This window comes from Electrophorus electricus, chromosome 6, assembly GCF_041902795.1.
Source record: "Electrophorus electricus isolate QZ-2024a chromosome 6, ASM4190279v1, whole genome shotgun sequence".
NCBI classification, from domain to species: Eukaryota; Metazoa; Chordata; class Actinopteri; order Gymnotiformes; family Gymnotidae; genus Electrophorus; species Electrophorus electricus.
The window spans coordinates 22,872,056-22,899,601 of NC_137502.1; the positions used below are offsets into that span (position 1 = coordinate 22,872,056).

Below are 27,546 nucleotides of genomic sequence, written 5' to 3' on the forward strand. Positions count from 1 at the left end.
GAATGAACAAGCATGATTGCTACTGATTGTTCGGGACAGGTCTAGTAGGTTAGGTCAGGGCTTGTGATGTATTCACTCTCTCTCTCTCTCTCTCTCACACACACACACACACACACACACATACACACACACACACACACACACGTATCATCATGGTGGGCAGTTCTTACCTTACTTGTGCGAAAATGCTGTGTGGAGTGTGTTGAGGTGGATTCGGGGCCGGTGTGTCTGTCACGGTGTTCAGCATGCACACCCCAGCCACACAGGTCTGCACGACTGGTCTGCACGACTGTGGGTGCACGACTGCACCGCACTGCCAGGTGGGCTCCGTCAGATGTAGCACGCAAGTGTTGCATCTCTGCCTTTGTGTATCTGTGAGTTTGCGTTTGTTGAGTTTGTGTTGTTTTCTGCTGGTGGCCAGTAGAGGGCGTGGTGCGCAGCAAGCGGCGTTGTGTGCTGGAGAAGAAGCAGCCCTACAGTGGAGACGAGTGGTGCTCGGGGGCTGAGAGCGAGGAAGACGAGGAGAAACCCCCCACCAACACACATAGTAAGTTCTTACACACACAGACACACACACACACACAAACATTACATGCTCCTCCAAAAAAACATTCTATTCACTAACACGTGTCTTGTGAGTTGTGAGTCTCGGAACTAGATTATTGACGAAAACTACACAGACAGATGTTTGGTTGCAACTGTTTTGTGAGTGTGCGACCAGGCGGAGGTTGTGGTTAAGAGCGCCTACTTAAGGATGTTCACGTTATTTAGGTTTTCCCCCAGGGACCAGGTCCTCCTATACTGAGCCAGTGGTGATGGAATGTGCCAACCTCACTCTGTGACCTCAGAGTTTTTGTCCCGAAGCCTTTAGCTGCTGGTTGCAGATTGTGGTCTTGCCGCGTCCCCGCCCTCCTGAGCTAAGCTTGCCGATTCTTCACTGTCGGTCACTGCTGTTTGCGAACAACAGTTCCATTTCCATCTTGTCACGCTGCCTGTGGTTATTTGATTGGCTGGACGCAGACGAGCAGCGCTCCTCGGGCACAGGCTCTCCTTGGTGTCATGCCTGGAGACGTGTCTGTCCAGGTCCCGTCATCTGGGCCGCGAAACCATCCCGCAGTTCACAAACCTTCCCGTCTGTTTCCTTGTAGCAACTTTGAAGGTAAAAGCAAACACTCTCTTATCTTCCTGTCCCTTAGCAACGAGCAGGCTGGAACTCCACGTGGAGTACAGCACAAACACTTTTGTCTAGAAGATTCCCGAAAAGCAGATAGTTGCTGGTTTTTGTTCAGTTATGCGCCCTATTTCTGCTGTAACCAACGTAGCTCTGCCAAGGCCAAGCTCAAGACGTCTGGCCGTTATCATAACGTCTTCTATTTCTGCACCTTCTGTTTCAAATATCTTCACCAACTGGCACGCCCCTGTAGCTCACCACAGCGAGCTGATTGGTCCGGCTAAAAACGGGTCGCTCTTGGTTTTACGCCTGACTGGATCTGGGGAGGCGAGGGAAACTCTGGGACTGAGGGACCTGGGTTTCATTCAGAAATCAAAATCCGCTCATTACGATCCTGACAGTTGTTGTGTGGATTGGATTTGAATAAATAAGTAAACAAGCACAACAGCTCTCAGAGGCCAGAGGAAAAGGCACATGAATGTCCCGTCCAGAACACCATCCAGTGCACCGTCCAGTATACCGTCCCAATCATTGTCCTGTTCACTGTGCTGTTCCCCACCCACTTACTGTTAAGTTCCCCTTTCTGCGTATTGTTCTGGTCACCAATCTGTTCAATCCTAGTCACTATCCTGTTCGTAATCCCAATCACTATCCTTTTCACTATCCTTTTCATCTCATTCACTTCCCCAGCAGTAATTCCAGAGTGCTACTCTTCTAGACACAACACTGATGTCATCTTAAGTGCTAAATGCAGGTGTGCTGACCAGGTGGTGACCAAAATCTTGTTGGAACAACCATGCCTAATGCATGATATCACATGATATCAGAGAACCGTGTGTGTGTGTGTGTAGGGAGGACTAATGGCTTTCTGTTTTTGCACACCTTCCCAGTTATATCTTGAGATCATATACGGGTGTGAGTTCGCCCCATTTTCCTACTTTCCTAAAACTTTCCACCCAGGTTTCATATCTCAAGCGAACTTGCTAAATTGTTTTATTTATATGCCTCCCTCTAATTCATTACATTGTTGCCAGCCCCACTACAGCTCTGCTCGCTAAGAGAGTCCGGACCCTGGGCTCTAGCAGGTTGCTCATGCCTGAGGACGCGCACCAAGCGTACAGGGCATGAGACTGAGAGCTGGGAGTCGTCTGCTGCCTCTGCCGTAGGAGCCTTTCTTTTCCCGGAGTCACCAATGCCAGATTTCCAGGAACTCATCTCAGCTGGGAATGCATTCCTACGGTGCACTTTGGTGCAGAAGCGGATTGTGGCCCAGTCTACATAAAACTGTCTGCCTTGGCCCCGACTGTAGATACATCAGTGAGAATGTATGCTTGCACCTGTGTTCGTGCGCACTCTCGTTAAGATGTCAAAAGACGTCATTAAGATGTCACAAATCTGAGACGGTCCAGCTGGTGACGTAGCGGATGGTGTAAGCTCGGTGGCTGGGGAGGTCCGGCTGTCTGTCGGTGGGTGTTGCTGGTATAGGGACATGTAGCTGGATAAATGTTAGCGTGTTAGCGAGTTCTTTGGCATATCCGCAGTGTTTATAGTGTTGCTGCTTTTGTTGGCAAGCCCGTGCAAATATTCCACTGCCATTTACATCATCATTAATCGCCAAATTGTGCTTTTTAGCACATTTTTCTTATTCTCCCAGAATTGCTTTACTTGCATTTGTTTTGTATGAGCTGAAATCCTCGTTAGCAGTTAGTTCTCCTTTAAGAGCCCGTGACAGTGGGATAAAACTACAGAGGTGCAACACACACACACACACACACACACACACACACACACACACACACACGTATCATCATTTACTACTCTCAATCAATCCTGTCACTGCAGTAAGAATGCGCTGTGATTCACCTCCCCGTGTCATTTTGAAAAGTGGCTGATATTGAAGAGAAATGGAGGTGCTTTTTGTAGCATACTAGCTACATTTCTTTACGTGACCCCTCGTTTAGGTCATCTCTGACCCCTTGTTTTTCATAAATGCTCAGTGGCCTTGAAATACAAAGGCTGCTTTTCATGAACCACTCTATTTTGTATCTCTGCAGGCATCATTTCAAGACACAAAAGCCAAACTAACAGGCGATGGTCATGTGACCAAAGCCTCCCTGGAATGATTCTGTGGTATTTAGCACCACCTAGTGGCTGCATTTCTCCCTTCTAAATGGCTATAGCGTGAACAATTCCATTTTCAGGCATAATGTATAATATATAGTGTGATGTAGTGTGTGTGCCTGTGCATGCGCGGGTGTGTGTGTGTGTGTGTGTGTGTGTGTGTGTCTCAAAGCCAGGTCAGGAAATGTTGGAACTGACTGCAGTGGCTTTCAATCAGAGCTGGTTGCAGTTCCTGAATTGCACCATATCTCCATGATTTCTGCCCGCAAACTCTTGGGGCTTTTGAGATAATTAATGCACTAGGTCTATAACAAATTATTTTAGTACACAAATGTTTATTTTTCCAAATGATCATCCACTCTGGGAAGAAAAAAAACAACAACAACAAAGAAAAAGCACCATTTTCATCTAAATGTCATGTGATTTCATCAAGAATAAAACAGTGACAGTGTACCCCATCTCCCCCCACTCTGTCTCTCTCTGTCTGTCTCACTCTAAGGAGAACGTGTGATGCCATGCCCTGGGCAGTCCCTCTCTGGTCTGTCTGTGGTGGGCTCAGTCAGTGAGCAGGGTGGGCCGGCTTTAGGGTGCGGTCGAGGTCCCGGGCTGCGTGCTGACCTGTCCTCTCACCCTTCACAGCAAGTAGTGTACGTCTTCACCACCAGCCTAGCGAACAGGTGAGGCTCTACACATACCTGGCTTTTGTATGTTGAAGATTGTTCTTTGGTGCAGAGATTTTGGGTGTTGTTGAGGGGAAGCTTTCGAACCGGAACTGGAAATATATACAGATGTGTCACAGACCATTGTGTGTGCTTGTGTGTGGGTGCATGTGTTTTTGTATGTGTGCATTTGGGTTGTATGTGCATCTGTTTGCGTGTGTGGGTGGTGTGTGTGTGTGTGTGTGTGTGTGTGTGTGTGTGTGTCGCAGTGCTGCTGAAGCAGTTGTACATGGCCATGCGGACTCTATCCTCCTGTTTCACCAGCAAAATGTCCCCCGCACCAAACTGGACCAGGTGTGTGTACACACACACAAATATGCACACACACATTTATTTCAACACACATGAACACAGACACTCATACACACACAATAACACATGCATACACACACGCATACACAGAGACATGCAAACAGTCGGAGCTGCGGTTATGCGCATTTTCTGCATCACGTTCTCATCCACAAGAGGTTTCTCCATGCATTAGTGTATAGATTGGCGGAAAGCTTGTTTGAATAAAGATAAATGGCTTTGATTGTACCCCTAAAAGAGGAAGGAAGGAAAGTGGGTGTGTGATGAAATCTATGTGTGCAGGTGTTGGTTAGCGTGGGAGGCCACTTTTAAATGTCTATTTAAATCCGTTCACTTTGTTCCCGTTTCTGATGGTAAGAATTTCAGTGGGAATAATGCATCGCATCAAGATTAAAATAAACTCGGACACATTTTAAGTTTTATTTTTCTAGAAACTTTCTCTTTTTCTGAAGTTCAAGTGCCATAGGAATGTTTAAGGCTGTAAGGTTTATTTTGCTAAATACTACTGAGGTTCATCTTTGCACATTTCTCTTTCTTTTGTTCTCTCTTCACAGTGTACTGGAGTTGGGAAGCTTCCCAGCCTATCAGAGCACCTCAACTCAGGCAGCACTCCTCCCATCAGCACGCCCAAATCCCAGAGCGCCACGCCTCGGCCTGCCTCCGTGGGCGGCGTTGTTGGGGGGCACCTGGCTGGCGGAGGCACTCCCTCTTCCACTGGACACCCAGAAGGCGAGCCTCCCCAGGCTCACACCAGCGGTACCCCCAGCCACAGTAACAGCGGGGCGGTTCATCCTGGGGGGCCAGGCCCCCAGCCAGTGGGTGGCTCAGGCTCCGTGGTAGTAGACGGGCCCGGCACGATAAACCACCCTGGCGCAGGCGTCTCTCCCACCGCTAGCCCTTCTGTGTTGTCAGCGCACCTGCAGGGTGAACACGGCCAGCAGGGGGCACAGGGGCCTGCCGACGGCCTGTCTAAGGAGCAGCTGGAGCACCGCGAACGTTCACTGCAGACGCTCCGGGACATAGAGAGGCTGCTCCTCCGCAGCGGGGCGGGAGGTACCCATGGAGACACGGGGGGCCCCAACAACGGCGCCAACGTCAGCAACAACAACAACGGCGACGGGGGCCGAGGCCTGGAAGACGCGGAAGACGGCGGGGGGAACACTGGCAACACCAGCAGCCTGCAGCCCGGAATGCCCCCTATGGACGGACTGAAGAAGTACGAGGAGCCCCTGCAGTCAATCATTTCCCAAACACAGAACCTCGGTGGGCCAGGAATGGAGGACGCCCTGATGGTGCCACACCACATCCTACCCTCTCACCACCACCTCCCGTCACCCTCCGGGATGGACGCAGGGCCCATGCTGACCCAGGAGGGGCTCACCCCGGAGCAGATGGCCTGGAGAAAGCTGCAAGAGGAGTACTACCAGGAGAAACGGCGGCAGCAGGAGATTAACCCCCACGCACACCCCCAGCACTTCCGGATAATGTCCGAGATGGGCATGGCGGGCGGGCCGCACCTCGTGATGCGGGGCCCGCCTCCTCCGTATCACAGCAAGCCTGGGGACCAGCAGTGGGGCCCGGGACCCATGATGGGTGGGAATATGAGGATGATGGACATGCACCAGGAGGGGCCACGGGGGCCCAGGTTTTTGGGGCAGATGCAGCGAGCGCACCCCGGTGGTGGCGGATACCCAGGAAGCCCTGGTGGAGTTTTACCCATGGAAGGGTTAGGGGCGCAAAGACCTCCCCGGCCAGGAATGGGCTGGCTGGACGACATGCCACCCAATATGGGCGGAGGAGGTTCGTTTCATGGGTGCTATCCTGCTGTGGGTCCTGGCGGGCCCCCACAGCACATGCAGGGGGATCTGGATCGGCCCCTAACAAGGGAGGAAATGTTCCGCATCATGGAGAAACGCCAGCTCCAGGGGCTCCGTAGACTGGAGCTGGAGCAGCTGTCCAGGCAGCAGGCTGGACTGGGAGGACCCAGGATGATGGATAATCCTGGTGGGCCAGGCTTCCCTAACCCTAGCATGGGAGGAGGTCCCCCCTCTCGAGGTGACCCAATGGACTTTCCCAGTTCTCGGGCCATGATGGGCTCTCCCATTGGCGGAGCGGGCGGGGCTGGCTCTCTAATGAGAGACATAGTCGATTCGTCTCTGGGGGGGAACTTGAATATGAATGTCGGCATGAATCTGTCCCTGCAGCAGCAGCAGTTGCTGGCCCAAAAGCTTAGAGGAGGGCCTGGGGTGGACATGCTAAGCCCAGAGGACATCTCCCGCATCAGGGCTGCACAGAATGGCCGCATTGGTGCCCACAAAGGAATAGTCTCAGGCCCAGACGGAGCCCTTCAGTTCCCCAATCAGGGCCCCTACCCAGGAGGGCAGGGGGACGGACCCTACCTCCAGCAGTCAGGCCCGGAGATGTTTGGGCCTGACCAGCCAGGTCCTCCCCAGATCAGCGGCACGTCAAGGCTCAGCCACCTGCCCATGGACGCCGGCCCAAGGGGGGCAGACCTCGGTCCGCGCCATCCGGCCGACCTCTCCATCAGCGTCAACCCGATGGGCTCCCCAGCCATGCCCCCGCCCCACCAGCTCAAGTCTCCCTCCCTTAGTCAGGAGCCCTCTCCCCTCATGCCCTCTCCCTCTGCACCGGGCCTGAAGTCTCCCACGCAGCTGCAGTCCTCCGGACCACCACACCCTACTCTGCCAGCAGCCTCTGGGGCAGGAACACCCTCCACGACCTCCATGAAGTCCCCCCAGGTCATGGGCTCGTCTCTGGGGCTCCGATCCCCGTCCGGCTCCCCCGGACACCTCAAATCTCCAGCCATGCCTGTGGCCTCTCCAGGTTGGACTGCCTCACCCAAGACCGCTCTGCCCAGCCCTGGCGTGCCGCCCAGCAGTAAAGGAGTGGGCAACGGAGGGAGCAGTTCCACTGAGACAGGTAAAGAACGTTTACGGCAAAACGATACTGTAATAATCCTTACACAAAACAAGCCATTAAAATATGTGTTGGGTTTTTTTTAATTCCTTTTGAATATTTTTGGGGGTTCTGTGTTACTGAATACTATCTATAGGTTATGCTGAAGTTTATTTTGCAAGATGCACAAGTGCACCTCAGCATCTGTTTTCTGCTTCAGGTATGTCCCTGCCACCCAGGAGTTCCACCTCAACTCCCAGCAGTCAGCCTCCCAGCATGCCTTTCACCTCGTCCCCAGACGCGCCCCCATCCCAGAATCCTCTGTCCCTCATCATGTCTCAGATGTCCAAGTACGCGATGCCCACCTCCACCCCGCTCTATCACGATGCCATCAAGACAATTGCCACGTCTGATGATGAGATGGCACCAGATCGGCCTCTCCTTCCTGGAGCCAGCATGCCAGGTGCACAACTGCTTTTAGTGATTCTTCATTTAGATTTTTCGTCTGCTTATTCACTTCCACTCTTTATCAAAACCTTTTGTCAACAGCAGTTTTTGCATGACCGTAGATGAGTCGAACCACAGCCATACTTCACCTAGCCACCTTAACGTAAACCTGCTGAATGTAATTCATGTTCTGGTTTATTTTGTAACAGGAAACATGGTAAACCACCAGACCACACATATGCTTCTGTCCTCCCAGGGCTCCATGGGCCCTCCAAGCAGCCCTCAGAGTCCAATGGGAATGGTCCTCCAGGGAGCTCAGCAGTTATCCCATGATCCCTCTGGGCCACTACTGCCCTCGCCTAACCCTATGGGTATGCCAGCGATGATGGGAGGTGGAGGGGGCCCTCCAGATGGTATAGGCCACTGCAACGTGTCACCCATGCACCCTCCAAACCAAATGGGTGGGTTCTCCCGCATGCAGGGGCCTCTGCACTCCCCGATCGGGGGAATGGGGCAACAGTACCCCCCGCCTCCGGATGACGTCCTTCCCCCCCAGCAGATGCACCTTCTCAGTAAGGGCATGCCCCACCAGCGGCCCCCTCACCCTCCAGACGCTTTTCCCTCCATGCCCATGGGCGAAGGGCCAGACCTGAGCGAGGTCATCAGGCCCACGCACACGGGCATCCCGGAGTTCGACCTGTCCCGCATCATCCCGTCCGACAAGCCCAGCAGCACGCTGCAGTACTTCCCCAAAAGCGAGGCCATGTCTCAGGCCCCGCAGGCCGGCCACCCGGGCCCGCCGCCCCAGCAGACCCCTTCCACCCAGCTTCTGAAACAGCTCTCCTCCTCCGGACCCCCACACAGCGCCGCGCCCTCCTCCAACCCACACATCGCCAACCTGCAGAACATGATGGCCGAGCAACAGATCCCCCTGCACCCGCCGCACTGCGGGCTGCGCCCGGGCATGGTCATGGCCCAGGCCGGCTCCAGGGTCATGGGCTCAGCCGGCGGGATGGGGCCAGGCCCCATATGCCACCCGGGACACCTGCTGGGTAGGACAGGTATGCCTCAGCAACAGCAGACACACCCTCATCAACAACAGCAGGTCATGATGGCGGGCGGCCTCCTCCCGCACCAGGGCCATCCGCCGCCAGGCATGATGTCGCCACAGCAACACCCACACAACCTGATGACCCAGCAGAACCTCATGATGATGCAGGCGAAGCAGAGGGGCATGGGCATTCCCGCTGATCACTTTGGCCAGCAGGGGCCGCTCTTGTCCCCTCAGGGGCCCATGATGGTCCCTCCACACCCACAGTCGGTGATGATGGGGCCCCAGGGAATCAGACAGAGAGGCATGTCTCTGGATAGTCCCCTGGGCTATGGACCTGGAAGTATGCCCTTCTGAACATCTTTCTCTATAATTCTGTAAAAAAAAAAACCAACAACTTTTTTTTCTTTTCTTATGGGTTACTTCCAGTTATAACATGTTTTTATGGACGTTTATTGATTGTGGCAATCAAGATGCTAATATTATTGTTATTAGTAATAATCTCTTAATTCTGAGATAGACAATGGGATAAAAGGCTAAATATAGGGAAGTCATTACAATTAAGCAACAAATTATGAAGCCATTTTTTAAAATGTCTGTAAAATATGTATATTTCACAGGTCAACGTGTTTGTTGTATGTAAAGGAGGTAACGGAAAAAGACCTCAATTTCTAATTCCATTTTCTCGGGCTACCAAACTGTTGTGCAACGGAATATATAAATATATATAAATATAAAATCTCTATCTAGTTGCTGTATATAAGATGCGATTTGTGCTTGTTTGCAACTGTTCTGTATAACTGTGTTTAATAGAAGTCTAAAAACAAATAATAAGAAAAAAGTCTGTTCAAACACGTTGTCGTGGTTTTCAAACATGTCATGGTTTTGCTTGGTGACGGCAAAGTGTGGGGATGTAAATTGGAAGAAAAAAGAGGCGAGACGCAGTCAGGCAGAGAATACGATCAGTTTAATTTTACAGATCTCTCATTTGGTTATTCTGCATCAAACATTAGTGAGCATGAGCCCAGAATTCAGTGTGAAGTGTTTTAAAGCTGTTACCAGATAAGCGCAGGCTAAAAGAGTCCCAAAGCACAGTTCACTCGCTGCATAGCCAAGGCTGCAAGCTGGAAGCTCTCCCTTCGTACAGACACCTGACGCAGACGCTGGGGGATTTCAGGTTAGGGTGAGCAGAAAGCAGCAGAGACAGGTGTGTTAGATGAGGGTTGAAGCTAAACTTCAGAGGAAGGTTAGGCATTGTTGATCACCACTGCGGTATAAACACGGAGAGAAACAAGTTCAGATTTGTATGAGGAATCGATAATCTTCTCATGATTCAGTGATCAGCCAGAGACTCTCAGTCTTAGAGACTCCGACTCTTCCTCCAGAATCCCTCCTTCCTGGATGGTGTTCTCATATGTACTGGTTGGTGGTGGTGGTGCTGGTGGTAGCTGCATCAGAGACCGACACCCTCCTCCGACCTCCAACTCGTAGCAGCGGGCCACAGGCAGACCCCAAGCCCCATTTGGCCAAAAGCTGCAGAAGGTCGCTGCGGAAACGCACCCCTACGAAGGCGTACAGGATGGGGTTGAGGCAGGAGTGCATGTAACCCAAACTCTCTGTGAGCACGAGGCTCTGAGCCAGCGCACGGCGAGCCTCGCAGCTCTCCTCGGTCAGAATGTTCAGCTGCACCAGGCTGTGAACCAGGAGGGCCAAGTTGTACGGAAGCCAGCACAAGCAGAAGACCCCGGTCACCAGCATGGCCAGGCGAATGGCGCTCTGCTTCTGGAGACTCTGCTGGCTGCGCCGGAGGGTGATCACCACGGCGATGTAGCAGTAACTCATGACGACCAGGGGCAGGAAGAAGCACAGCAGGTGGGTGAGGAAGCGGCTGGCGATGGTCCAGTTGAAAGCGTGGATGTGGTGGTTGTGGAAGTGGCACTGCAGCTGCGACGACCCATGGTCCGTAGACACCACGGAGAGGAAGACGATGTTGGGCATGCCCACGACGAGACTGAAGAGCCAGAGCAGGCCGCAGGTGAGGTGCACGACCCGTGGCTGCCGGCTCCCGAGGCTGGAGATGGCATGCACGACGGCGAGGTAGCGGTCGAAGCCGATGCACGCCAGTAGCAGGCTCCCGCACACCAGGTTCAGGCGGTTCAGCAGCCCCATGACTTTACACAGGAAGTCACCGAAAACCCAGCTCCCCAGCACCTGGGTGATGGCGAACGGTAAGCCGAGGAGCAGGAGCAGATCGGCCACGGCTAGGTGCAGCAGGTAGATCTCGGTGATGCGCAGGCAAGCGTGTCTCTGTAACAGGACGGTGAGGAGCAAGCCATTCCCCACTATGCCCAACAGAAACACGATGCTGTAGATCAGAGGCTGCACCACAGTGTGGTACACATGTAGCGTGTCGTCTCTCTCTTCACATGTATAACTTCCCAGCACTGGGCTCTCTGAGGCATTCTCATACTCAGGAAAGTAGTTGTTATTATAAGCAGGTAACTGATTAGGGAACACACACACACACACATATTTAAGATATCAACTTTGATAATTTTTTTTGAATTTGTGATATTTTTTTTTTTTTTTTTACTGTCTACACTCATGTACATGATTTAACCCTTTATCACGATTGCTTATTTATGGTGTCCAAAAGACTATAGAGTCTCATGAAGTCTGCCACCTGTGCTGGTGGAAACTATCAGTAAGGGCATTTCCTGTCAGTTACATATGAAAACAAGTAGTGAAAGTGTATTGGAAAATTGCTGCAAAACATTTTATATATTAATTTTAAGATTCATTTTCAAATATAAACATCCAGTTTAATTGAACTAACAGTTAATACTTGCATAACAATATTACTCTACACATTCACTTACAGATATTAAATATTAACAATTCCTGTAAAGCTTATTTCAACATCAATGCACTGAATTTGTTCATTGTCGTGTAGTGCTACACAGTAATTCACCAAGTGTTTATAATCTAGAAGGAATACAACAACAAATATGAACTGGATGGTAAGATAAGCAATGTGGTAATATCAGAAGGAGTTAAACCAGATAGTGTACGGTCATTATCTAATTGATTTCTCCCACAAAAAATCAATTTTCAGCAATTTCACTCACCTCCAGGATGATCCGATCCACTATATCATTCATCTCGTCATTGATCATTAATCAATCTGTTATTTTCCAAGTGTGACTTTTTCTTTTTCAAGTAGAGTAAGAACCTATAAGAACAAAAGGCCAATCAGCCGTGCTTCCAGGAAGTACGTTCCAGCTGTTGGATTTCTCTTGTTTTTTTAAATTCACACCCACATACAATTTCAGAATTTATTTTCCGTTTCGACAAATCTACTTGCTGAATAACATTTCAGACAGATCAAACAACTAGGATTTGAAGGATCATACTTATAATAACAATCTCATATCTACTAACACAAAGATGAATGGACGCTGTTAGACATTATCCATTATCCATTTTGACAATCACAAAGAGAAAGCAGTAACGGGCTTCTGATGTTTTAATGAGTTGCTGTCCATCCGCTTTGCATGTTTGTGAACATTTCTGGCAGTATAGTTTCAACAAATTCAGAAATGCACAAAAAAGGATAAAAAGAAACAAAACAACAACAGCAACAACAAAACAGCTCTTGCAATGCACAATGTCAGTGTTCCTACAGACATTATAAGGTGATTGTCTTAAAATGATAATAAAACTACAAGTAATAATGCGCAGGCAATTAGATCATATTGTATACATGCAAATCACTGAAAAATAATAGATTTTCAATGTATTATAAAGAGTGTTATATGTATACATCATTTAATTATGTATGTAATTTTTACTTTATTGTATTCCAACATACATCCATTCCATATATACATCCCTATTTTTTTCCATATTTTTCAATAATTCTATATACTCTTGTGATCTTTATCTCATTGTTATGCATTACAAATATGCGTGCCTGTGTGTATGTGCGTGCGTGCGTGCGTGCATGCGTGTGTGTGTGTGTGTGTGTGTGTGTGTGTGTGTGTGTGTGTGCGTTGTTCTGTTAGAGGAGCTAGTCTCTGCTTTAGGTTCCTGTCAAAGTTAAATGACACTGAGACCCTATGACTCAAAGTGTTCACCTAAACACAGAAGATCTATAACCATGACCATTGCTAATATGATGATAGTTTAAAGAATGGAATTCACACGATGGTTTGTGTGTTGCTAAAGGGTATAATTATGTTAATAATACTGGACAACAAATTTTTACAAAAGGCATGCTTCTGAGATAAAATTAGCCAATAATTTATAATTTGTCTAATCTCTAAAGTTTGATTGGATGAGGTCTTATTTCCTCATTTGAGATTGAGGTTTTTCTTCATGCAAGATCTCAATCTCTTATTATGTACTTCTAGTGGTTAGCCATAACGGAAATGACAATATTTCCTCTAGCTCTGTTACAGAAAATATCAGAATGCAAACTGGTCAAGCCTAAATTCACTTCTATGATGTTGGCTAGGGCCTAAAAAGCAAATTACCCATGACAAGTTGAAAACTAAGATAATAATAATAATAATAATAATAATAATAATAATAATAATAATAATAATAATAATAATAATAATGATGTAATTAATTCAGAAGTGAAAGCCTGTGAAATTGTACAGGTGCTTCTGTAACAGCTGGCACTTTCATATAGACTGCATTAGTGAACCTGCAGTCTTTAAGCAGTAGACCTGTTTAGGAGCTAACTTAAACCCTCACAGACTCTAGCACACATATTTTATCCTACTGGTCCGTAGTAAACAACTCCCATACAGACCATGTTCTACTAGTTCAGAATTCCACTAGATGCAGCTCTGAAGGTTTCTATCTCTTCATTGCCTGTGGGGACTACTGTGCATTAAAATAAGTCAAATTGAAATTGCTTCAGTTACATTACTACACTAAATCCTATGTGTTTACTTACCTCACAAATATATTAATATATTATATGCATGTGTGTAGTATATTGCTTATGTGCAGTGTACATGTGTAGACTGTGTTGATATGCCCAACACGTTTTAAAATACACTACATTACAATTTTTTTCTTCTTGTTCCTGGCTACTAGGTTTGTGGTTTTAATTCACTGCACCTAAAATGTATAGAAAAATGGCTATTGTTCCCCATAAACTTTGCTTTTGTGGTTAGGACAATGTTGCTTTGATGTTTTGAAGTTATCTATTTTCCACATTTGCAATACATTCAATGCTGAGTAGACTTCTAGTATCTTCGGAAAATGAGAACTCTCGAAAAGTTTATAGAACTGTCCAGTACTTTCTAGAACTTTCTAGAAGTGTCAGGGACTGTAGTAGTATACACAGCAGTATAAGTCTGGTGCCATTTCAGTTTATGTTACAGCTGAGTAAGTGGACAGTGGACACACGGCTACATTTAATTTAGATGGAATCAAGGGGTTGCATGCATCTGGCAGACGTCTTTGGCCAATTTAGCAAGACAACAGTGAAAAAGTATTCCATTAAGGAGCATCCGCAAAGATGTGCAAGGAATACAACACATACTCTGCATGCCCGCTGGGGATTGGGACAAACTGTGGGCACTTCATTAGATGTGTGAACACTGCAAGAAAACTCTTGAAGGCTGGTACAGAAGAAACGAGAACTGTGAGGTTTACTATAACGAAGAATTTGGCAGGAACCGACTGACCACTCAAGCAATTGCTACTACTACATGATGGACCCTTCCAAAGGTCAAACTGGCAAGAATGCACCATAGATGGGTAGTAGTGCGCTACAATTATTCAGTTACATTTACTTAAGTAGCTTTTTGAACATTTTGAACTTTTTGTACTTTTAAGAGTTGTTAAAACAACAAGGAGGGTACTTTTTACTCTTACTTATGAACGTTGGCAAAATGTCAAAAATGTACTTTTACTCCGTTATATCCGTCAACATTCCTTACGTTACATTTTAAAATAATTTTTACATTTTGCACGTTTCGCCTCAACCTGTCCAGTGTGGGAGGATAGTGAAATCCATCAAGATGATCACTGAGTGTCACCTCTTTACTTCACTGTTACACAACTAGACAGTAGACTGACAGACATAATGTTCAACGAACAGACGTATTTATGATTACACTTGTGAAAAGTAGCTCACAATGCACACTTTTCTTTAAGGCTCACATATCTGTGTGCGAAATCTCATAATGTGCATTATTGATATGAAAGTAAAGTGTGGGCAATGTCACAATATCAGTGATATTCTAATAAAACATGTCTGGCTAGCTCCGTAGCTATAAACTACAAGCAGCAGAAACATAAATGCAGCAGCTGAACTGAACTCAAGGTTATAAAATTACATTTTGTCATTGACTTTATATATTGATATTTCTTTCGACTACATAGAGGCGCAGTTGTAAGCTAGACAACGTAGGATATTTAACCTAGCTAGCCAGCCGGTCTGACAAATCTGTTGCCTAATTGCAATGTAAATATAACTAAATATAAAATGTGACCTTCGGCAAGAGCTCGGAATATTCCCACAGATTGTACTAATCACAAAATGATCATCAAATACAATGTGATGCTTGTGACTTACGTTATATGCACGTGAAATATTCCCTTTAACGTAACACAAGATCTAGAGCAAAGAAAAACAGCTGTTTATTAAGTATTTTTGAACGCTGAATCCAAATATGTTTTCAAAATTTCTCTATCAGCCATAAGTTTTGTTACATTATATTTACATCTACACATGTGCCATCTCACATACGTGATCTTACAAAGTGCTTTTAGCTGTCTACTTAGGACAACCCATTATACTCACATATCGTTATGTAGGCTATAGCAAGCCTGTGAAAATCGGTAACAAAAGTTGAGTCCATTAATGTCGACAGACTGTTACTGGACAATGAAGAGAGATATTCAAGAGTGTGCATATTTCAGGTGTAATAACAGCATTATTTATGAATAAGTAATATAAACCTATTCTAAAATTCACTTAAAAACATGCCTGAGAGAAACATCTTTTAAAAGATTTTAACTTAAAAAAGAAGTATGAAGACCACATATGTGGGATAAACATATATCTATATATTTTGTTGGCCGGTGTTATTTAATGAGTTCCAGCGAAGTTGCTTGCTACTTGGTAGTGTTTTTAACAGATACTTTCTTACTTTTACTTAAGTAATAATTTAAATGACTATTTCTACTCCTAATTATTATTTTAAAGTAACAGTACTTTTACTTGAGTAGAGTTTTTGGCTACTCTACCCACCTCTGCCTGTCAGGTATCCAGACATTCCTTCACTGATCACCCCAGTACTAGGTACCTATTCCTCCTGAGCGAGATCGGCCAACTTCAGCAGAGGGCGGCAAGTCAAACAACAAGGAAGACATTGCCGATCCAGATGACAACTTCACAGATATAGCTGAGGAGAGGAAGTCATGCTTCCCTGACCAAAAAGACCTCAATGATCTGATCAGAGACCTTGATCTCATCAAGTCCAATGATGAGTTTCTGGCATCTAGGCTCAGGCAGTGGAACTTGTTACATGAAAGTGTGCAAGTCAAAAATCAGAGGAAGCATCACCAAGCTTTCTCCAACTTCTTCAGGCACCAAGATGAACTCTGGTCCTGCAACAATGTGGGTGGTCTAATCAAGGCTATAGGAATCACCTGTAACCCGGACAAGTGGCGCCTATTCATAGACAGTTCATCCGGGAGCCTCAAAGCCATTCTGCTTCATAATGGGAACAAGTTCCCATCTCTCCCTCTGGCTTACTCTGTGCACCTCAAAGAGGAGTACGCCAGTGTTGCTACATACCTTGAGGTATAATGAGTATGTCTGGGAGGTTATCAGAGACTTTAAAATGGGGTTGTTCCTTATGGACCTCCAAGGCAGTTTTACATTTCCTTTATTTTTTTTTCTCTCAGTTGGGACACCGAGGCGCACTATTGGCGAAAGGACAGGCCACAGTGGTCTGAGTTCTCTGTGGGTAAGAACAACATAAAGTGCCAGCCACTGGTGGACACCCGCTAAGTGATGATGCCACCACTGCACAACAAGTGAGGCCTCATGAAACAATTTGTCATGGGTCTAGATAAGGAGTTGTCAGCTTTCAAGTACCTCCAAGATCTCCTCACGAAGCTGTCTGAGGTAAAGGCCAAAGCTGGTGTCTTTGTTGGACCACAGATAACGAAGATCCTGGAGTGCATCAAATTCCCCAAGAAGCTGAATAGGACAGAGAAAGCAGCTTGGAATAGTGTTGTTGTAGTGGTTTGCAGCTTCCTAAGCAATCAAAAGGATGAAAACTATGCAGAGCTGGTTCAGACTCTGATTAAGAACTATGGAATAATGGGCTGCAGGGTGTCCGTTAAAGTCCATATACTTAATGCAAATCTTGATAAATTCAAGGAGAACATGGGAGCTCACTCAGAAGAGCAAGGCGAGCAATTCTACCAGGATATACTGGACTTTGAACGCAGGACAATATGATGAGGACAGTATGACGAGAACATGATGGGACACTGTGCTCGGTGACTGGATTGTGAACGAGATTGGCATAAATCTCGAAAAGCTACTCACGTCTAAACAATTTTGCAATGCATGTTATTCTTTGTATGACTGGGGAACAGGCAAATTCTAAAACACGCAACTTCCATTGTCCTGGTCACAGAAATAAAGTTAGTGATTAATTAATGGCTATTTTTGTTTACGTTTTACACATAAACAATTGGAATATAACACAAAGAAGCCGGGAACAAAAACTGTTGCGTAGTGTTATTGGTATAGGCTTATTATTTAAACACGAGAATACAGCAGTTAACTTATTAAAAATTCTCTCTTCTGTCTCCGGATGTCGGTAACCGAGCAGTTATTTCGAAGACTGACTGTTAAACACCGTGTTTTGAGAATGTGGATGCCTTTGTGCTTCATTTCTACGGAGCAGAGCTGATTAGACTGCTGCGCTTGTGTGTCAGGTGACTGGCGGTGGGACGGTTTAAAGATGACTGGAAGCCATCTTGGCCGTTCGGTATAGACCCCCTAAAATAACACATAACTCTTCACGTAGCTCTTCAGAAATCATATATAGTGGAGTGTTAAATTCAGCAATATCTGGTAAGCATAGTGAAGTCAATCTACTTTTAAAAGATAGCTATTCTTTGTTGAGAAAGGACTCGGGAGTGATTTAGACGTTTTTATTCGAACATTTCGTGTTTCGCCAGATTGTTGCTGCCTTGTATCTGCGGTCCTTTTTTGGCTTGATTACTGTAGCTAGCAGGAAAGCAAACATGCTCGTCCACGTAGTTAGCTAGCCTGAATCAGTATACATTTCAGTCGCTTTGTGCGTAAGTTGCTTCTGACCTTAAATTTAAAAATCTAGCTAACTGTCATGTTCTCTTTTTTCATACGGTCAATTTGAAATGGTGTGTAATCGTCTTTGTTTTCGCAAACGTGGACAATCAAAGCTTAGTTGGCGTTGGCTAATCAGGCCTGTAAACGCCTTCAGCGATATCCTAGCTAACGGTCGCGATTGCTGTTTAATGTTTTAGCATTAGCGTAGCTAGCTAACTCTAACTGAATACCTGCAAGCGATTTTTAGCTTTGACAATAACTGCGTCGTAATACGTGGCAACCTCTGCCACCTTTGAAAACGACTTTGGACCTATTATAAGAACATCGAGCCAGTCGTCGAAAAGAACAATAAAGGTCTCCCTGTTTGGATAGTTTAGCCAGCTTGGGTTTGCTGACGGAACTTGAGTTATTGTTTGGTCGCTAGCTAGCTAGCTGGCTAGCTCGTGTTTGAGTGCCTAGCTAGGTAGCCATATATTTACCAGCTAGCCATCGGTGTTTTGTTAAATTAATGGTAGTTAACAAAGCTAGCTAATTCGTGACGGTGCGAAATAAAAACTCTCACTTAAATAAATCGGTAAGGTTGGATATTGCTGTTTTATAAGCCCACGAAATATGTAGGGAACTCTCCTCGTTTTCTTGTAAACGGCCCCAAAACCAAACGCGTCCCACAAAACTTTGTAAAGCTAGTTAGCTAGCTTTAGCTTGCTGGTGTTCTAGCTAACGTCAGTCATTTCCCCTAGCTCACGACTGTGTCTAGTTGAGTGTTAAAATAAGGTGTTGTAAACCAGCTAGATACATATTTCTGGTTTGTATCAGGTCACTGTTGGTTTCTTTTTTAAACACGCTTACACCAACTAGCTTGGTTTGTTTATACAGCGGTGTTCGTTTGTTAGCCAGTCATGCTATGTTGGCTAGCCTGTTCTCGGGCCTGTCTGTTATGGCGCTGCTGCCATATGTATTTGCGCCGCATAACGACTTGTGAGCTAGGAAATCTAAGCATGGTATTGATTCGGCGGTAGGAATAAAGAACCCACTTCCAATTTCACGTAAATAAAAGTGAAATGGCTTTCGCATTCAAGACTTTTCTGACAACAAAATCTTACGTTGCTTGCTTTTTTCTGCTAGAGAATTTGCATCTTTTATGCTAGGTTGAGAATTGAGTTTAGGAACCAGATCTATAGCTGGCTACTCTTGTTCGCGGCTTCGGTTTTCTCTTGTAGATTGGGGACTATGAAGGCTTTTTGGGGGCGTTTGCGTTTTAATAGGCCACTTGACCAAAATAACAGTTGCTGTAATTGGATTATGACAAGGATGAACGTTCAATTGTTTCGAGTTTCTCTTTCGTTTAAGATTGAACGTGTAATGCTGCTGTGCCGCTCATTGACATGTGGTGTAGTTCTGTTGGTTGTTGGGAACATTTAAATGCATGTACTCGTCTGTATTTTAAATAAAGTACATTTGGGTGTTCTGTAAGTGAGGATGAGTTTTCAGTGATGAAAGCTGTTGGATTTGCTACATCTGAACTCCACTGCAGTCCAGTCAGATTATCTTCCAGTTTAGAGAAAAACCAGTGTTGTCTCTTATGGTCTCAGAACAATGATGCAGAAACACATTTAAACAACCCGTTCTGTGTAAATATGTTGAGCAGAATATTTTTATTTACTTTCACTTTGCCTTTGAAGATGGCTTGAAGAAAACACCTGTTTTAGAGTGTTGCAATAACAAATGTATCTACATTAAAGCACAAGTTTGTGACTGTCATAGTTTGATATAGCTGTCGTCTTAACCTTGAGCACTGCGTCTTCAATTTTGTGGTCTTGTATCTTTTCACTGAAATGTAACATTATTTTTTTGCCTTAGGTTGAAAAGTCTTCAAAGCATCAGCATTGGAAAACTTAGTAGAGAGACTGAGGAGTGGAAACGAAAACAAAACTCAAATGTTTAACCGTCTGGCTGGTTAGCCTGTCTACGGTTTGTGAAACTATACTTTTGTGAAGGTGGAATTGTTTGTCTTGGAGGAATAGTTCCACTTACTTTCCTGCTTGCAGAATCTGTGACTAATTGCCTGAGTGACATTTGCATTGAAATGTTCCACAAAAGACTGATAAATTGAGGAACAACAATTGTGAAAAGTAATTGCTCGAACTTTTGTGGCTTTTGACTCCCCCCCCCCCCCCAAAAAAAAAAAACCTTGTGGTAAGAACATCTTAAATTGTTGGACAAAGGGGTATTTCTCCCAGTGCGTTGCATTCGTTTCTTGGACGAAAGGCTTGAACTGACGGACATGAGTACAGCCAGGACAGAGAACCCGGTGATTCTGGGATTGTCAAACCAGAATGGCCAGATGAGAGGGTCTGTAAAGCCACCAGGGGGGCCGGGTGGGGGAGGAGGCGGAGCTCCCACAACACAGCCCACCCAGATCAAAGCTCCAAGCACAATCAACAATGGCAACTCTCAGCCTGTGTCTACAGCGAACACCGTCATCAAGTGAGTACCCTGGCTTGAAGGGCATCATGTGTGATGCCAGCTGCATAATCAACTTCAACTTTGCCAGTGGAGTCAAACGTGGTAGAATAGTAGCGCAGTGTGTGGTCTATTCATTTTTCTGTTTGTGCTCAATTGGGCTTTTTTGTATTTGGTATTTGCACATGTATCCAATGTGCCCAGTTAGTGTTATAAAATTATTTTGTGTGTTATCAGACCTGGGGATGACTGGAAGAAGAACTTGAAGCTTCCTCCAAAGGATATGCGTATGAAAACCTCTGTAAGTTTGCTTATATCAGACAAGGAAATTTTAGATTGATCGATCTTCCCGACGTTTGCTGATGTGTTCTGTTAAAAACTGTAGGACGTGACTGCTACCAAAGGGAATGAATTTGAAGATTACTGTCTGAAGCGGGAGTTGCTGATGGGCATCTTTGAGATGGGCTGGGAGAAACCGTCACCTATCCAGGTGTGTATCAGCAGGGACCATTGGTCACTACGTTTTGTTGTTGCAATGACCAGCATTGAAGTGATTTTGTTTGTTTGTTTTTGTTTTTCAAAACTTAAAGCTAGCTGAGAAACTTCTATTTATGTGTTCATTTGTTGGATCATGAAAGGTAAAAATTTGCACAACAGGGACTGAATAGTTTGGTTTAAAAGCAAGATTACAAATTGGCTTGTTCGTCAAGGATAACACAAGGACAAACTTCCATTGTGGTCCATGATGTATAGCAGTACAAGTCTTAGGAATAAATGTCCCCTGTTTATCTTCACTGACTGTTCAGTTTGGCTTATATGTATGTTTGTGTGGGGGCATCTGTAGCTGTGGTCAGGGCCATCTGTTCCTAAGTGCTTTTGGCCCTCCTCCCTGCAGGAGGAGAGCATTCCCATTGCTTTGTCTGGGAGGGACATTCTAGCCCGGGCCAAGAATGGCACAGGAAAGAGTGGCGCCTACCTCATTCCCTTACTTGAACGCATTGACCTGAAGAAAGACTGTATTCAAGGTGAGGAGGGGTGGGGGGCATGCCCACTGCCTCAGGGCTTTGGATTCAGCCTGTGGCTGGTCTGAGTTCAGTTTCTCTTTATTAAAATGCATGCAGAGCGAATGCTGAGTGCTTGAAATGTTGATGTTTAAATTTGAACATGGTTGTTGTGGCTTTTTCAGCATTGGTCATTGTGCCCACCAGAGAACTGGCTCTGCAGGTGAGCCAGATCTGCATCCAGGTGAGCAAACACATGGGTGGGGTCAAGGTCATGGCAACCACAGGTGGAACCAACCTCCGTGACGACATCATGAGGCTTGATGAGACGGGTATGGCTCTGAAATAGAGGGTCACTTGTGTGAGATTTTCGGTAGGGGTTCTGCAACATTTTTTCTGAAAGAGTTCTTTCCTCTGCAGTGCACGTTGTTATTGCTACTCCTGGAAGAATTTTGGATCTCATCAAAAAAGGGGTGGCCAAAGTTGGCCAGGTGCAGATGATTGTACTGGATGAGGTGAGCCGTGGTTGAAGTCAGCTTGTTCTAGTGATCTTTTTCATTTGCGCTGATGCTATTAACAGTGTGTCCCTTGCCCTTCCTCCCCATGTCCTGCTGGGCCGAGTAGGCCGATAAGCTCCTGTCCCAGGACTTTGTGCAGATGATGGAGGAGATTCTGAGCTTCTTGCCCAAACAAAGGCAAATTCTGCTGTACTCTGCCACCTTCCCTCTCAGTGTACAGAAGTTCATGGTAAGTACATGTCAAAGCAAGTCACTGGGCTAGACTGGGATTCAGAACTCTATCTAATCTGCAGAGCAGACGGAGTGATCATGTTTACAGGTGTAGGGGTGGGACTACCGCCGCATTTAAAAGCGGATAAACATGTGAAACTGTGACCATGCCAAGATCTGTAGATTGTGGTCCTAATTGTTGTGTTCACGTATTGTAGCGCTGATCTGGCTGTTTGTCCTTTTGCACTCTACAGAACTCCCATCTGCAGAAGCCTTACGAGATAAACCTTATGGAGGAGCTCACGCTGAAGGGCGTGACCCAGTATTATGCGTATGTGACTGAAAGGCAGAAAGTCCATTGCCTTAACACACTCTTTTCTAGGGTAAGCAAACGGCACTGCTTTGCAAATGAAGCTCATGGAGGGGATTTTGAGGGGCTTAATTTAATTCTAATAAAATATATTTTTATTTATTTATTTATTTTTAGCTCCAGATCAATCAGTCTATAATCTTTTGCAACTCATCCCAGCGAGTGGAGCTACTGGCAAAGAAGATCTCGCAGCTTGGCTATTCCTGTTTTTACATTCATGCCAAGATGAGACAGGTGGGTGTAGCTGCCTTTTTGTTCTTTGACCTGCTTTGGCGCAAGCATTTCCAATCTGGGGAAATATTTTTAGAGCAACATTTTTGTGTAATCGAGAGAATGCAAAAAAACATTTTGTCAACAAAAATTGTGAATTGGATATGTGGCTTTTTTTTTTCCCTGCTCCATTTTCTCTCGTAGGAGCACAGGAACCGTGTGTTTCACGATTTCAGAAATGGGTTGTGCCGAAATCTCGTTTGCACCGGTATGCAAATGGACCATCAGGTTCTTTTACTTTCAGACCATCTGAGGCTTGTATGCTTTTGAGTTTCAGCATAATGAATTGCAGCATAGCATTTAAGATGCATGTTTTCTTTAGATCTCTTCACAAGAGGAATTGACATTCAAGCTGTGAATGTCGTGATCAACTTTGATTTCCCCAAACTTGGGGAGACGTACCTCCATCGTATTGGCAGATCTGGTAAGAAAATATTTACTTATTGCAGTTATTTCAGTATGACCCTTTTAATTGATTGAGTGGTTCAGCACGGCTGCTGCATGTCCGAGAGGCAGGGGTGCCACACGCTGCTCACTTCCCAGGATTCTCTCTGCTTCAGGTCGCTTCGGGCACTTGGGTCTGGCCATCAACCTCATCACCTATGATGACCGCTTCAACCTGAAGGGCATTGAAGAGCAGTTGGGCACTGAGATCAAGCCCATCCCCAGCAGCATTGATAAGAGCCTGTATGTGGCAGAGTACCACAGTGAGAGCAGCGAGGAGGTCAAACAGTGAGTGTGAGGTGAGGTTCGCCAGCCTCCTCTGTGCCTGGCATGTCTGTCCCCCTCTTCCAGAGTTGCGTATACTTCAAGTGTGACTTCAGGTACACCTAACTCCTTTCTTTTTGTATTTGCAGATCACCAGTCGTACGTCCCTCTCCCCACACGCCTGCCCCCCCCCCCCCCTCCAAGATCCCCCTCACAGTGACTTGGGGGCTTTTTTTTTTTTTTTTTGGATACCCCCCCCCCCCCCTTTGTTTTGTTTTGTCTGATTCTCTTCCATCTGTCTTCCTGTGTTGTGGACCCCCCCCCCCCCATTTCCCTTTTTTGTGCCACCATAAGGAATTTGATTGAAACGAGCCAATAACGGGACGGAATCACCGTGGCCCTTCTAAAGGACTGCTGCACTGCTTCATGCTCGGAAGATTCTAAAGCACCTGTGGGAAAAGGGTGGGACAGGAGCCGTAGGAGTCGATTTGTCCACGTACCCAACAAGCAAAGGCACTACCACCTGTTGCCTGCCCGCACGGCGTCTGCCTTCACACTTCACCCTTCTCCATCCCATCTCCCCGCCACTGCTCAGCGGGTCATGGTTTCAGTTATTTGTATCAAGTGCCTTAACAAGCAGTCGAACTTGTTCAAAAGTAATAATGTTTTCTTGGGTATTGTCCTGCTCATCTTTTGCGCCTGGTTTTGATTTTTAGGTTTTTTAGTTGGGTCCCCCCCCCCCCCAAGGATTCATTCCCAACTCTGCCTCCCTTTGGATTGGTTTAGAAATCGACCAAGCACGTCTTGTAGTGGGAGAGTGAAGGGTCTGTGTGTGCTCTCCAGTACATGTAACTGGGGAGTCCAAAAATCTCCGCAGCCTTTCCTCTTGAAGTTGATATCGACTATGATCTTGGTAATGAAAGCAGGGATTTAACATTTTCCTGTTCTTTCATAAGTCCCTAAAAAGCCTTCAGTGGCTTTGTTCATATGTTGTCATGGATTGTGAGCTTCTAGAGACCCAAACTCTCTCCCTCTGTCTTCAGTGCTTCAACACTACGAGAGGTCAGAGACTCACGCCAGCCTTCTTATTAGGCCATGGTGATTCCCCACTCAGATGAACATGGAATAACAGAACCCCCACCCCTCTTTTTTTTTTTTTTTTTCTTCCCCCCCCCCCCTTGCCCTTCCTTGATTCTGTGTGGTGTCTTGTTCCTGTTAGGTGGCTATTCTTTGTCCTGTGCCATTGGAAGAAGTTTTGGCACACTGTACACTTTGTAAATACTTTAATTTCATTTTTAATGGGAAGTTTTAAAACAAGCTAAATGGGCTGGGTGGTTGTGAGATGTCCATGATGTGGTTCTGTCTGCACTGGAAACCCCTTCCCCCAGTCAACATATTGATAGTTAAAAATTGCGTTTATACTTGGAGGAATTTGGAGCTTTCGTTGCAAAAAAAGGTGTTTTGAATGTAAATAACAGTTGTGCACAGAAGGTAATTTTTCTTGTGCAGTAATGGGTTGTTTTTTTTTTTTTTTTGTTTGTTTTTTTGTTTTTTAATTTGGAGGGGAGGTGGGGTAGTTAAAATGGGGGGGGGGGTGTTCTTAAATTACCAGTGTTGATATGGGCACCACATCTTGGTCTGAGTAGTGCAACTACATGTGGAGGTTTGGAAGCATTCAGTAACCTAAAAAGGTGATGTGCTTTCCAGCCTTTGCTTGTTACACTGACTTACAAGGCACTCGGTAGGGTCCCTGGTCATCAGGGTGACTCCAACCAGAAGAAGTGAAATATTTGTATCACGTAGTAATGCTTCTTGCTGCAGTGCAGCTATAATTGGCAGTTTGGGCTGGGGGTGGGGTGGGGTGGGCACTCAACTTGTGAATGGTGTATGTAACTGTTACACTGATCTACGTTCACTGCCACTGGGACTGGTACATGATGCTTTAGGTGGAGGAAAAGAAAGTTACTCTTTGAGTAAAAGGTTTGCGTAGATCGCCATTCAGAAGAATGCAAAAAAAAAAATCCAGAAAGAATTGGTGTAAAATGTAGCGACGAAAGCGGTCTCATGGTGCATCATAAGTCGGCTGACTGTCTTCTTGAAGTCTACTTTCCACAAGATGCTGCAGAGACAAAAAAAAAAAATTATATCTATATGAACCTTTAGCAATGTTGGCTTGGGTAATGAGCTGAGTACTCCTAGCCACTAGGGGGCATGTGGGGGTGGGGTGGGTAATGGACAGATTTTCTGAGTATGGGAGGCCAAAAGGGGGCTGATAACCAAAATGCTTTTGATCCTGTCCTCTATGGCAGAAGTTCAACACCCTGTTTGAACACTAAGCGCACTGAAGGATGTAGGGGTAAACTGTGGGTTGACTTTTCTGGGGCTTGCTTGGGAGACTTTGGGCCCCCTTTTCTGCTTTATTACTCAAGCTTTGAAGGCCTTGGTTCATGTCATAGGGAGGGAAATGTGGGAGGGAATATTGGGTGTTTTCTGGTATTATAGTGGTATTCTCCATTTTCCCCATGTCTGTCAGCTCACGGCATTCAGTTGTAGCTGCATGACTTGGTCCCCAATAAGGACAGGCTTGGGTGAGACGTTTTGTTTTGTGGGTCAAGCTTGTCAACTGTGGAGTGTTGCAGCTGTGAGGTTCACTGGTGCACCTTCTTAAAAACATTGCCCTTCAGACCATGTAGAGGAACATTTAAATTTCATATGTCCACATTAAATGAGGATTGCTGTTCAGTGTTATGTGATCCTCAGAGGTGAAACTTGCAACACCCAGCAGAGACGACACTTGACTCGACTCTTATTCTCTCCCCTACAGTGGCCCCAATGTGTATATATACACACAAGTTTCCTATAAGTGTAATTGATGTTTTAAAACAAATTTTCAGGGAGGTTATTTAAAAGAATGGGGGACTTGTGTGGCTCTAGGGGAGGGAATAGGAGTCCAATCAGGCATTTTGGCAGCTGCCTTTATTTATTTATTTTTTTGTTTGCTACTCATTTACTATGGAGAGCACAGCCTGCCGTATGTGTGGGAATGCATTGTCATCTGTCAATCCTGAGTACAGTGGATTGGGCTGTGGTATTATTCTTTGGAGAATGAGCTGGAGAGCGTCTCACCATATGTATAATTGGGTTGTTCAGAAAGCACTTTCACTGAATGATCTCGAGCTCATTTTTTTTTTTTTTTCTTCCTCTCCATAGTATTGAGTGGGTGTGGGTAGGGAGGGCATCTGCTGCCTTGATGCATCTTTTCTTCTGCTCCAGGCAGTGGGTGGATTCATTCTACAGGGTTTTTGTGTTGGGCATCTTGGTGACTTGACTGGCCTTTTACGTCTGACTTCTCTCCCGAAGCACTTAATCTTCAGAAGAGTTGGATCATGTGTGCTAGGGCAGTGAGACACTAAAATGTGCAATGTTGTGACTCTCCAACACAAGGTGTTTGACTCCTGCCTGGTCTAGTGGTCTGTGGTTAGTTCCTGTCCCTAACCATAAAGAACACTAGGGAATAAGGAAAGATCCATCAGTGGGGTGGGGGGGTGGGGGGTTGAGTAATATAATTGGAAATTCATAAAAAGAGAATCAAATCTGAAGCCTAAAGTTGGAGTAACGGGGGAAGGGAAATATTGTAAAATCTGAGCCCTGTGTAAATTTTTTTTTTTCCTTTTTTTTTTTTTTTTTTTTAAATATAAATTCAAAACTAATAAATGCCAGTGGGATGTTCCACTTATGACCACCAAATTTGACCCTTTTGTTTTTGAATTGGCTACTGTCAGTGATGCTTTACTGTGCCATTGAGTTCTAAAATTGTTTTGTTTTTTGTTTTTTAATAAAGCTCACTGGAATTCTCTCTGTGTTCTGGTGTCAATTGGGTGAGGGAAAGGATCCTTGGTCCTTGCTTTATAGGC

At 45.7% G+C, this 27,546-nt stretch overlaps 3 protein-coding genes across 9 annotated transcripts in view; 2 read left to right on the forward strand and 1 right to left on the reverse strand.

The window, feature by feature from the left end:
- bcl9l (bcl9 like) overlaps positions 1 to 9,607 on the forward strand; it is a 31,880-nt gene extending 22,273 nt beyond the window's left edge. For 3 of the 6 annotated variants that reach the window (XM_035525029.2, XM_035525030.2, XM_035525032.2), the window contains 6 exons: positions 422 to 547; positions 3,792 to 3,969; positions 4,221 to 4,305; positions 4,875 to 7,260; positions 7,457 to 7,699; positions 7,893 to 9,607. In XM_035525029.2, coding sequence (XP_035380922.1) covers positions 422 to 547; positions 3,792 to 3,969; positions 4,221 to 4,305; positions 4,875 to 7,260; positions 7,457 to 7,699; positions 7,893 to 9,091 — 4,217 coding nt within the window. In that variant the 3' untranslated portion in view covers positions 9,092 to 9,607. Of the gene's footprint in view, positions 321 to 421; positions 548 to 3,791; positions 3,970 to 4,220; positions 4,306 to 4,874; positions 7,261 to 7,456; positions 7,700 to 7,892 lie in introns of all 6 variants that reach the window. The other 3 variants (XM_035525031.2, XM_035525033.2, XM_081716011.1) reach the window with 2 other exon arrangements.
- Positions 9,608 to 10,144: 537 nt separating this feature from the next.
- On the reverse strand, positions 10,145 to 12,223 carry cxcr5 (chemokine (C-X-C motif) receptor 5). Of its 2 annotated transcripts, XM_027021068.3 has the most exons (3): positions 12,176 to 12,223; positions 11,863 to 11,966; positions 10,145 to 11,236 (listed from the first exon to the last, which is right to left on the reverse strand). In XM_027021068.3, the coding sequence occupies exons 2-3, from the start codon at positions 11,908 to 11,910 to the stop codon at positions 10,145 to 10,147; spliced, it is 1,140 nt and encodes a 379-aa protein (XP_026876869.2). In that variant the 5' UTR covers positions 11,911 to 11,966; positions 12,176 to 12,223. The 2 variants fall into 2 exon arrangements, with proteins under 2 accessions (XP_026876869.2, XP_026876868.2); XM_027021067.3 differs by lacking the exon at positions 12,176 to 12,223 and having other exon boundaries at positions 11,863 to 11,997.
- Positions 12,224 to 17,748: 5,525 nt separating this feature from the next.
- Positions 17,749 to 27,487, forward strand: ddx6 (DEAD (Asp-Glu-Ala-Asp) box helicase 6). Its single transcript, XM_027021077.3, has 14 exons — positions 17,749 to 17,855; positions 19,953 to 20,579; positions 20,793 to 20,856; positions 20,941 to 21,045; positions 21,451 to 21,580; positions 21,742 to 21,888; positions 21,977 to 22,071; positions 22,181 to 22,303; positions 22,539 to 22,667; positions 22,772 to 22,888; positions 23,069 to 23,132; positions 23,247 to 23,348; positions 23,485 to 23,667; positions 23,782 to 27,487. The coding sequence occupies exons 2-13, from the start codon at positions 20,377 to 20,379 to the stop codon at positions 23,658 to 23,660; spliced, it is 1,455 nt and encodes a 484-aa protein (XP_026876878.1). The 5' UTR covers positions 17,749 to 17,855; positions 19,953 to 20,376; the 3' UTR covers positions 23,661 to 23,667; positions 23,782 to 27,487.
- Positions 27,488 to 27,546: the final 59 nt, after the last annotated feature.